Source organism: Camellia sinensis, chromosome 7 (assembly GCF_055761805.1).
Source record: "Camellia sinensis isolate YWXY chromosome 7, ASM5576180v1, whole genome shotgun sequence".
NCBI classification, from domain to species: Eukaryota; Viridiplantae; Streptophyta; class Magnoliopsida; order Ericales; family Theaceae; genus Camellia; species Camellia sinensis.
This window is the reverse complement of record NC_138967.1, coordinates 135380459-135392522: the sequence shown is the minus strand read 5'-3', so window position 1 is coordinate 135392522 and position 12064 is coordinate 135380459. Positions and strand designations below refer to the sequence as shown.

The window sequence follows — 12064 nt, the reverse complement described above, 5'->3', positions numbered from 1 at the left end:
AAATTATCTTGTCATTTAAAAATTTCAATTAGATTGCGTATCCTTTTAATTCTATTGATTTACACAATACATAAGAAAAAAAATATAAAATAATAGATACGTAATCAATATAACTATAAAAATATATTATATATGATATGGGACGGACCAATATTATAATTTTTCGCCATGTTGATTTTTATTTGTTATATTTTATGAAAAATAATTTTGTTGGTGATTACGGTATCGACTTTCCTTTTTAACGGCTTAGCCGCTCTCCGCTGTTCACACCTTTATAACCGTCTCTCTCTCTATATCTCTCTCTCTTTCCATTGAATGCAAATTCCAATTCTCTCTCTTGGAACCGTTACACACTGCGTTATAGGCATTTGCAGGGTGGGAAGAGATTGAGAAAGAAGATCATCGCCGTCAATGTCATCTTCCATGACGAAGAAGAAGCGATCTTCTTCTTCTTATTTGTCAGGGCGCCGTCTCTTCTCGGTGGGGTCGAAGCTGGTGATATGGCTGGCGGCCATTCTCTGCTTTGTGGCACTTGTCAGACTTCACTCCGAATCCACCATCATCATCACTGACTTTCACAAGTTCCGCTCATTCAACCATCATTTCCAAGGTTCTCCCAAGGTCGCTTTTCTATTCCTCACTCGTGGTGCTCTTCCTCTCGATTTTCTCTGGCATACCTTCTTCCAGGTTCATCTTTCTTCTCCCTCTCTTCCCTCATTATATATATATGCTAGCGGTGTTTGCAAATGCGACAATCTATAAACCACGGTCACTGATATGGGTACGGATTCGGTACAAATACTCCTACAATAAAAAGTAGGATAAATACACTTGACCTCCTCTCAACTATCACTATTTTTCACCTTGCCTCTCAAATTAAAAATTGATATTATCCTCATCATCTTATGAAAGTTTTCAATGTTAACAAAATTGACAAAAAAATGTGCATGTAATCAATCTATCATAAATATGACATGTTCATATTATATGTATTTTTTTTGCTAGTTTTATTGATAGGTCGTTCCCCTCTAGTGACGCGTTGCGCCTGCCTCCGGGTGTTTCGAAAAGTGAGCAATGGGCGCCGCATCGATGCCTGGGTGCGGTGAAAAATGGGCAAACGTTTTCGTGTTTTTCTGGACGAGCGCGGGTAAAGAAACTTGTCCAAGACTATAGGTTTAGAGTAGCCACTTGGAACATAGGAACCTTAACTGGTAGGACGATGGAATTGGTAGATGTTATGATTAGGAGGAGAGTTAGTATAGCTTGCATACAAGAAACTAAGTGAACAGGAAAGAAAGCTAGGGAAATTGAGGATATTGGTTTTAGGTAAGGATAGACGCAGGAATATGATAGGAATCATAATGGCCAAGGGTCTTGTAGAAAGTGTGGTGGCGGTCACTAGGAAAGGAGATAGGATTATGCTAGTTAAACTAGTTATTGGAGGGAATATAGTGAACATTATTAGTGCTTACGCCCCTCAAGTAGGGTTAGATGATCAGGCTAAGAGGGATTTTTTGGAGCAAATGGATGAGATCTTGCAGGAGATACCCGTAGGAGAGAACCTGGTTATAGGTGGAGATTTTAATGGCCATATGGGCATAGATAAACTAGGTTATGAAAGGGTGCATGGTGGATACGATTTTGGTGACAGAAATGAGGCTGGAGAGAGAATCTTAGATTTTGCGTTGGCTTCTGACCTGGTGGTAGCCAATACTATGTATAAGAAGGGGGATGAGCATTTGATAACCTTTAAGAGTGGATTAGTTAAGAGTCAAATAGATTACTTCTTAGTGAGAAAAGTGGACTGCCAAAATGCAATGATTGTAAGGTGATTCTTGGAGAGAGTCTGGTCTCTCAACATAGGATTTTGGTACTAGATTTATGTTTTAGAGGGCAATGCCAAGCTAGGAAGGATGGTGGGCGTCGTGGGACGAGATGGTGAGACCTAAAAGGGGATAAACTAGAAATATTCAAGAATCGAATGGATAAGGAAGGTACTTGGGACTTAGAAGGTGATGCTAACACTATGTGGAATTTGATGGCCAATTGTATGAGGAGAATCTCAAGGGAAGCGCTTGGAGAGTTAAAAGGAATGGGACCCAGCTCTAGGGAAACTTGGTGGTGGAGAGAAGAGGTTCAAGCGGTAGTTAAGGCAAAAAAAAGAGTGCTTTAAAAAGTGGCAGAAGGATAGAACTAAGGAAAACCTTAAGAGCTATTGATTGGCTAATAAGGAGGTCAAGAAAGTAGTGAGAGAGACTAAGTTGAAAGCTTATGATGACCTATACACTAGACTAGATAGTAAGGAGGGAGAGAAGAGGGTATACAAACTTGCTAAGATACGGGAGAGGAAAACAAGAGATTTTAATTAAGTAAAGTGCATCAAGAGTGAGGATTCTAAGGTATTGGTGAAGGATGATGAGATTAAGGAAAGATGGAAGAATTATTTTGAGAAACTGTTAAATGAGGAACATGGAAGTACGACAATAGGGGAAGAAATAATCAGTAATACGATAAACCAAAACTATAGGTTCTACCGCAGGATTATGAACTTTGAAGTGGAGATTGCACTTAAGAAGATGAAATCAAATAAGGCTTTAGGACCCGATGATATTCCTATTGAAGCTTGGAAGTGTTTAGGTAAAAAGGGAGTTGCTTGGTTGACTAGGTTGTTTAGTAAAATTTTGTTGACTAGGAACATGCCAGATGAGTGGAGGAAGAGTATTTTAGTGCCAATCTATAAGAATAAAGGTGATGTCCAGAATTGTAACAACTATAGAGGAATCAAGCTAATATGTCATATAATGAAAGTGTGGAAGAGGGTGATGGAACGCCGATTGCGAGACATAACAGAGGTGTCAGAGAATCAATTTAGGTTTATGCCCGGTAGGTCAACAATGGAAGCAATCTATCTTTTGAGGAGAGTAATAGAAAAGTATAAAGAAAAGAAAAGAAAAAAGACATTCATATGGTGTTTATCGACCTCGAGAAAGCATATGACAGAGTGCCCCAAGATATAATATGGTGGGTGTTAGAGAAGAAATGGGTGACAAAAGGCTACATTGACGTGATTAGGGACATGTATGAAGGGGTGGTGACCACTATTAGATCACTAGCTGGAGAGACAAATGAATTTCCTATCACTGTAGGGTTACACCAAGGATCTACCTTAAGTCTTTATCTTTTTGCTTTAGTTAAGGACGAGTTGACGATAAATATTCAGGATGACGTGCCATGGTGTATGCTTTTTGCAGACGATATCGTGTTAGTGGATGAGACTAGAGAAGGAGTTAACACAAAGTTGGAGATTTGGAGAAAAGCTTTTGAATCTAAAGGATTCCGGATAAGCAGAACTAAGACAGAGTACATGGAGTGTAAATTTAGTAACAGTAACAATGAAAGCAGATGAGAAGTGAAGATTGAGAACCAAGAACTGCCTAAGAGTGAACATTTTCATTATTTAGGGTCGATTATCACAACAGTGGGAGAGATTGATGCAGATGTGGCCCATAGGATTAAGGCGGGATGGTGTAAGTGGAGAAGTGCGTCTGGGATATTGTGCGATAAACGAATACCCACTAGACTAAAATGTAAGTTTTATAGAACGGCTATTAGACCAGCTATGTTGTATGAGACGGAGTGTTGGATAACCAAGAAACAACATGTAGATAAGATGAGTGTAGCTGAGATGAGGATGCTAAGGTAGATGTGTGGTAAGACTAGACAAGGCAGGATTAGGAATGAGTGTATTCGAGAATGGGTAGGAGTAGTACCGATAGAAAATAAGTTAAGAGAGAATCGTTTGAGATGGTTTGGTAATATTCAACGGAGACCAACAGAGGCAGTAGTGAAGAGATGCGATGCTGTAACGGTAGATGGAAGTGTTAGGGGATGAGGTAGGCCTAGATTAACGTTGACTAGCGTTATAAATAGAGATATGAATCTACCTAATTTGACTAATGAAATGGCCTTTGATAGGGCCACGTGGAGAAGAAGGATTCATGTAGCCGACCCTATTTGATGAAACTTAAGGCTTGGTTTGGTTTGGTTTATTGATAGAACGATGATATAAGGGTTAAATTGAAAACTTTTAAAAGATGAAGGGGACATTGTATCAATTTTTAGCTTGACAAGGCAAAGTGAAAAACGGTGATAGTTGAAGGGTAAAATGTAATTTGTCCTAAAAAGTAGTGTAAACGTATAGTTGTGTACCTTTGTTAAAAAAAAAATATTTATTTTTTATTTAGAATAATTTAAAAATTAGTTAAATAATTTAGTTTATTAGAATTCAACTTAAATTCATATTTAATGTCAAAAGTAAAGGTATCAACCAAAATTATAAACAATAACTTAATTTTAAAATCATGTTAAGTATAATAGTAATAATAAAAAGTTCAATGAAATTAGAAGAAAATACTATTTCAAGGTATGGCTTGGGCATTTATTAACTACGTTTATGGTTTGGTAAAAACGAATATTTTTCAATAAGTGTTTTATGTATCTAATATTTATGCAAAAGTACCACACGAAGTACTTAGTATCCAGTACAGGTACGACATGTTTATCAAATATCCATGTTTCATAGTTGACAATTTTACATTTAAATTTTGGGTAGTGTGGTGCATGGGGGAAACTATTTAACAATTTTGAGATGTTTGATAACAAGAAAAATTGTTTAGCCGCTATTAAATGTGGAGGGCATTCTTGGAAAAACAAAGGCCTTGTTTGGTTTGGTTTTGGGAAATAAATTTTCAAAAAATTTTTTAGAAAAAGAGTTTAGAAATTTTTTTAGTTTGTTTGGTTGTATATTTTGGAAATAGTTTTGGAGTATGGGAGTTTGCAATGATTTGATATTTTGTTATAGTTGAATAGATGTGTGTGAGAGAAAAAGCGATTGAGAAGGACAGATGAGCGAGAAAAAGTGATTGATTGATGTGTAGGAGATAGAAAGTGATTTTGGAAATTTTTTTTCAAAATCACTGAACCAAACAAAATTTTTAAAAAATTTCTTCAAAATTTGTTTATCAAAACCAAACCAAACGAGGTCAAAAAGTGTGACAGTGTCCCCTAAATTTATATATATACACTTAGTGGTGGATGCAAATGCGATAGGTTTACAATCATACATTTTACATTTAAATTTTTGGACTGATTGATGAATGAGAAAACCGTTTAGCAATTTGGAACATTTTAATGAAGGAGGTAGTGGTTATTGAATTTGGCAGTTATATTGAATGCAGTGGTAATTCTGGGAGGAAAAAAACGTGAGATATTGCTCACACAAAATGAGATGTAAACTTCATATAATTGAATAGATAGAATAGTTAGATAATAGAATAGAATAGATGTAAACATATTGTGTGTCAAACTGTCTGTTGGGATTGACGGGTTTGGTGAAAAAGGAAATGAAATAGAGAGATAGATAACTCTCATAATTTGTTTGAATGATAGAGAATGTGAAAAATGATGAGAAGTGGAAAAAAATAGTTATCTAAGTTTTGATTTGGTGAAAATGTACAACATTTTAACAATACCTAAATTACTCATCTAAATACAAAACCAGAAAAAATGAAAACTCTTTTTCTTCTTTCTCCAAACAAAATGGTGAAAAATCACTATCATCTAAATCTTTTGATTTCTTTCTTCACCTAGTTTAATAAACGGGCGGTTTATGCATCTGTGTCATTATATATGTATATATGTTGTGAGAAAGAGAGGTTTTTGAGTAATGTGTTGTAATTGTGGGATTATGTGAGTTTGCAGAATGGAGATGTTGCAAATTTCTCAATTTACATACATTCAAGGCCTGGTTTTGTGTTTAATGAGAAAACAACAAGGTCAGCTTTCTTTCATGATCGGCAAGTAAGAAACAGCATCCAGGTACCAATTCCATATGCCATTTACATTGGTAAATGGCTTCGATTTGTTTAGTTCTTAGTTTGATTATTTGGTTTTTGCTGAACTTTTCATTGAATTTGTTTCTCTTTTGATTCTGTTTTGTTGTCACCAAATTGGACATTCGTGTGGCAGGTGACTTGGGGGGAGCCGACTATGATAGAAGCAGAGAGGTTGTTACTTGAAGCAGCTCTTGAAGAGCCAGCTAATCAGAGATTTGTTCTCCTCTCTGACAGGTTGTTTGCATTGCCAGTTTAACTGTCTTTCGAGAATTATCTCCTACATTTATTTGAACTGCTAAATTTTGTAGTGCTGTCGATGGTATTGCATTAATTAAACTCTTCCATGGATTTTAAGGATTTTCTTTAATTTTCTCTAATTAGCCTAAATTTTTTCTCTAAATTTCATTTGGTATTTCTTACCTTTTGAAATGAAACACAAGATTCAAGGCCATCAGCCCATCAATATATTAGTATGAAGTATGAAATATGAGTTGTTTCCCCACTACATTCACTTGAAGGACAATAACCTCTCTTAACTTGCTCTGTCAAATTGCGTCTTTGTTATCCTCTTGGTCTGAATCTTTCTCTGACCCTAGTCTCAATTTCAATGCCATGTGCTTAACCTTTCTGTTATGCAATCATGTTGACCTAGGAAACCCAATGCTCTATTAAGCTGTTTCATATATGCTGGGTTTTCCTATCATCTTTGTTGCATAAATTTATGTTATGTTCTTTGTGTTTTACTTTTTAGCTGATTATTTAGATGTCTGCGTTAATGTTATTTTTTAGTGCCTTTTTCTGGCTTATCTTTCTATTATTATTCTTTACATGTGTGTGTGTATGAGATCTTTATCCACTCAATGATGTTGAGGAATGTATTGGGTATAGATCCAGTGACATGTGTCCGAAGCGTTATAATCCTGTATCGTCTCAAATTTCCCATGAATTTTTTTTTTCTTCGTTTTATTTATTTATTTTCATGTTTTTAAATTAGCATATGGTGTACAATATTAAGCATCATATTGTAAGTGTCTAATTTATTTGTTTACTTTGCTTATAGAACAACTAGTCAGCTTAGTGATTTCTCCATTTTTTGACTTTTTTTTCAAATTGGAATATATTTTTACAAGTTGCTTATGTTACAGCTGTGTACCTTTGTACAACTTCCGTTACATATACAACTATCTGATGTCTTCTCCAAGAAGTTTTGTTGACAGGTAAATAGGCGTCATATCTGGAAACACACTAATGAATTTATAGATTAATTCTACAATATCAGCACTAGAAATATTTATTTTAACCAGATGCCACTGAACTACATGGGTTCGACTCAATAGGAGGCCATGGGTTTGACTACCCCTCTCCCCTCCAATTTACCCCCAAAAAATGTTTCTTTTAGATTTCAAGGATTTACTTTCCTTTTTTTATGCATGTCAATGAAGCATTAAAGCTGATGGTTTACTGTAGTTTGTGCGGTACAGCTTTCTTGATGCAAAAGAAGTTCGTTACAATCCAAAGATGTCACCTATAATACCAAAGCACAAATGGCGAAAAGGATCCCAGGTTTTTCTCTGTCTTTTCTTTTAATTTCCTTCTTAAAATTTAATTAAGGTGGGCCATTTCTGGGTTGGAATTGAATAGGCAGTAAGGCAAAAACCACAAACTTCATGAAGAAATCATGAAAATCTTATATAATAATGGCAGACACACTTGTATAGCGTTAACATTATAACACGATTGTTCTAGTTCATGTGTATTACATTTTGATTTGAATTTGAGAAGATTTTATCTAGACTTCTATGCCTAGTCCTGTAGCTAATCTGATGTTTTATGTCTGGCAAGTTGCTTAACTATTGTATATCAATGTACTGGTTGTGTGCGTGGAATTTGTACAAGACCTTGCCAAAAATAATACCCAGGGCAATTTTTTGAGCATATCATGTGGTGAACAATGAAAAGTTATTTTTAATGACTGGGGTCATGATATTGGCATTGTGAGTTTGTCAAAGGCCATTTAAGGGAATTCAGTCTGCTGGGGCTTTATTTAGTTTGTCTGCAAAATTATCTATTTGCATCCAAATGCTTCTTGGTTAATTATATTGTTCAATTGATGATATGAATAATTTTTTTGGATTGGTATTGATCCATGTCTTATCATTGTTATGGAATTTTTTATGTGATTTCAGTGGATTACATTGATCAGAGAACATGCAGAGGTGGTTGTGAATGATAATATCGTTCTTCCTGTCTTCAAGAAATTTTGCAGGGTATGAATGGAAACAAATTATTGCCTTTTTGAATGCAGTAAGGTGCATTATTTTCTCTTCTCTAAGAAAGAAATGCTGATTTTGTTGATTATTCATCTTCATATAACTGCTTCTTAATTGTTTCATTAAAAAGTATATGCAACTTGTAGCTGATTTGTTCATCACCATTAATTTTCTACATTTGAGACAGTTCTTTTTGAAATTTATTGTCACACTGTTTTGAGTCATCAATCAATTTCTGCTAACGCTTGTCATCTTCCAGCGACTACGATGGCGACCCTTTGCAGGCTTAGGTAAAGCAGGAGAGTTGTTTTCTGTAAGTAACCTTTCTTATGAATTTTCACATGGAAAAACAATATTCATTTTGGCTTTGAAGTCGCATAAAGTGAATATTTTTACTCTCTTCCAATCAGTGCCTAATCGTTTAATATTTTTTGAATTGTGATGCAGAGACTTCTGGGTCTATACAATTGCATCCCAGACGAACACTATATGCAGACTTTACTTTTAGTAAGTGACAAACTATTCCTCTGTTGTGAAATATCTATTCGAAATTATCTAATAATTGCTGAATTTTTAGTTGTATCATTGTCATAGAAGTTGATTGGCTTTTATCTTCATAGGAACATAGTTGTCTCATTTTTTGGTGTTTTATTTTGGTATTTTGGATAGCTTTTTTATTATGGGTTGAAATTTTTTCCCCATCTTTTTTCTCTTTCTTAAAATTATTTTAAGCAGTGTGTTAGCATTTAATGATCTCATTCGTTTTCTTTTACTATAAGATGAGAGACCTAGAAGTTGAACTGGAACGAAGATCACTGACATACTCCTTATGGAATCAATTTGTTGGGAAAGAGGATAGAAACTCTTGGCACCCTATTACATTTCAATATGCAGATGCCGGCCCTCAACAAATTAAAGAAATAAAGGTGAGTTATTGAGCTACATTCACTCCAATGCTTTAATGATTCATACATATAACATTTTTCCATGTCTGATTCAACTTATATGCAAAACCTTTTTCAGATGCTGTAGTATGTGTATTGGTCACATTGACTTTAGTCTACTTAGGATGATCAGTGGCTGCTTAGAAGGATTATATGTTACTGTCATGATACTATTGATGTGAGATGCTCAAAATTTTTACAGATCATTATATGTGTGCTTTGTCAGAAACATAATTTGCAACAGAGTCGTGGGTCTAATTAAAAGTTCTTTTCCTGTTAAAATTGGCGGTGGCCTTCTTCGTCCATACTAGAGCCTCCGCAGATTGGGCTCTAGCTTTGCTCTCAGCCCTTCACCCCTTTTGTGAACTTTTGGGACTTTAGTACTCTACATTCTTCCAGTTACTCTCGACCTAGGCCAAGTTTGGCTAACCTAAAAAAGTGCACTTATTTCATCTTTTTATCTTTTTTGGGTCACATCAATCAACATTTCCTCTCTATTTTTTCTACACATAGGCCTAGTTTGGCTACTGCCAAAAAAGTGCACTTATTTCATCTTTTTATCTTTTTTGGGTCACATCAATCAACATCTCCTCTCTACTTTTTTTACACATAATACAAAAAAAGTCAAAAAGTGCACTTATTTAGGCCTCGTTTGGGAACAGGCTAATTTAGTAACTTTTTGGCTAATTGGCTAAAAAGGTAGGTAAAAAAAACTTGTATGTTTGGGATGACTTTTTGACTAATTACGAAAAGCTGTGCAAAAAGTAGAGAGAAGCCGTAATTGTTGACTTTTTGGTATGACTAATTGGCTAATTGGCTAATTTAGTAACTTTTTGACTTTTTGGCTAAAACAGAGCCTTCCCAAACGAGGCCTTAGTCTTCCCAAACTAGGCCATAATACAAAAAAAGTCAAAAAGTGCACTTATTTAGTCTTTCCAAACTTGGCCCTAGTATAACGAAAGAGGCATTCCCTTTACTTTTTGGCTTAGTTCTTTGTTTCCAATAATGCACTTGCATGATTGCACTCATTGGAGGAGACAAATTGGTTGTTATGGTCAGTGTTGTGAATACCATACTGTTCTGGGTCATGCTAGAACAAAAACGGTGCAAAGAGGGGTGCATTCCGTTTTGGTCAATTTTTCAATTTGTCGCATATTCTGTTTTACAATTTTAACTATAGTTTTTTGTTAATTGAACATTGCGAATGACTTACTCAATTTTTTGCACTAATATTTGTATAAACTGTTAGAAATTGGGCGCCCATGTAGCATGACCCTTAGAACCTTTTGAACCTCATCCAAATGGGTTTTGAATTTAAATTCAAACCTATTTGGATGAGCCACTCAGGATATATATCTATCATATCATGATATGGATAGATGATATAGATATCAGATATTATCTCATTTAACCAATGGATAAATGAGATAAATATAATATATATCTGATATATGGTTATGGGTAACCAAGAGAGAAACAACGTATGTTTATGTTTTGTTTCTACCCATGATACTGACTCTCTCCAAAAAATAACGATCAAAGTCATTTTGCACTGTGGTTTGTGTGGGTGATATTCACCATTGTAATATCACCCCACTGCTGGGATTGATTGATTGAGTATGGAAGCACGTGATTTATCCACGAGGTTTTAGATCAAACGAGGTATGATCTAAACACTTTATTCCGCTGCATGTTTTGTGTTTTGATTTACATAAACAATAAAAAATTTTAATGTATTTGATTTACCATACCATGGCCCCAAAATAGAATTCTCGACTCTGCTCCTAATTGAACTAATGAAACTATTCTGACTTGACAAGATTTTCTATTTGTTTTTGATAATATTTGAAAGTCAATTCACCTCTGTAAATTTATATATTTGATTTTCTATTATTTCTCCACCAATGCCCCCCCCCCCCCTTTTTTTTTTTTTTTTTTTCTCTTTTTAATTTGGCAGGATATTGACCATGTCAAGTATGAGTCCGAAGATCGAATTGAATGGTGCCGTACTAATTCTACATCTGCTCCGTGTTTCTTATTTGCGAGGAAGTTCTCACCGGGGGCAGCTATGCGCCTTTTGACTTCTGGAGAGATCGGTTTGTTTGATGTAGCTACATTGTTGGATACACCAATATGACTATAGAGCAACCATAGCAAGATACAAAGATTTAGATAGGTATGGGGATGTTTCCTGATTATTACCGACAACTAACTCACAATGTATGCACATGCTCACAAACAGATAGGCTATTTTTTTTTTTTGGATTCCTTAGAGAATAAGATACTAGATCTGTGCAAGCTATAATTTTAGTTTCTATCTGAGGATAGTTCTATGAAGTCTGAATGGGAATTAATAAGGAGAAGCTGACATAATAGGCCTTGTGCTTTCATGAAAAAGGGGGAAGCGCAGTTTGATACAGTTTGATATGTACTCCCTTTCTGAAAAAAAGAACAAAAAAAAAAGAAGAAAAATTATTGAAAACATTTCAAAATTGTAACCAACATGGGATTTTTTTTTAAATAAAAAAACGTTTTAGTCAATTTGAAAGTTAAAATTAAAATAATAATTAAAAAAAACCAACATTATTTTGAAAGAAGTACTGGCTAAAACCGGAATTACCTAACCCTTTTTTAATTTTAATGGCATTTGTTTGGAAAAAAACTCATGAGAAGACCTCTAGAATGGAGCTATGAACTCCAACCTCACAATGCCAATGAAATAATGCAAATGTATTCGTTTGAATGTGGGTTGTCTTTTTAGCTATTTTAGTTTGAGATTAAAAAGTCTCGTTTGAGATAAGATTTTTGACTTTTTTGACTTTGACTAGGGCTAAAAAAAAAATGAGGCCCCAAATTACGGCTATTTTAGCTCCAACCTTTATCCCAAACGGATTAGAAGGCATTTGGTAGAAAGTAGAGTTTCTGTACACGAGATGTTGCGGATAAATAAATTAAT

At 34.9% G+C, this 12064-nt stretch overlaps 1 protein-coding gene across 1 annotated transcript; it reads left to right on the top strand.

Annotated features, from left to right (window-relative positions):
* Positions 1-207: 207 nt before the first annotated feature.
* LOC145795330 (glycosyltransferase BC10-like) lies at positions 208-11445 on the top strand. Its single transcript, XM_082879428.1, has 10 exons — positions 208-687; positions 5761-5877; positions 6028-6128; positions 7040-7111; positions 7376-7457; positions 8081-8161; positions 8424-8477; positions 8612-8671; positions 8944-9090; positions 11066-11445. The coding sequence occupies exons 1-10, from the start codon at positions 412-414 to the stop codon at positions 11243-11245; spliced, it is 1170 nt and encodes a 389-aa protein (XP_082735554.1). The 5' UTR covers positions 208-411; the 3' UTR covers positions 11246-11445.
* The last annotated feature ends 619 nt before the right edge of the window (positions 11446-12064 follow it).

Coding starts and splice junctions, on each gene's coding strand:
- LOC145795330 (XM_082879428.1), top strand. CDS start 412: ATGTCATCTTCCATGACGAAGAAGAAGCGATCTTCTTCTTCTTATTTG. Junction 8,162..8,423: donor TCTTCAAGAAATTTTGCAGG/GTATGAATGGAA, acceptor GTCATCTTCCAG/CGACTACGATGGCGACCCTT. Junction 8,672..8,943: donor ATATGCAGACTTTACTTTTA/GTAAGTGACAAA, acceptor TTTTACTATAAG/ATGAGAGACCTAGAAGTTGA.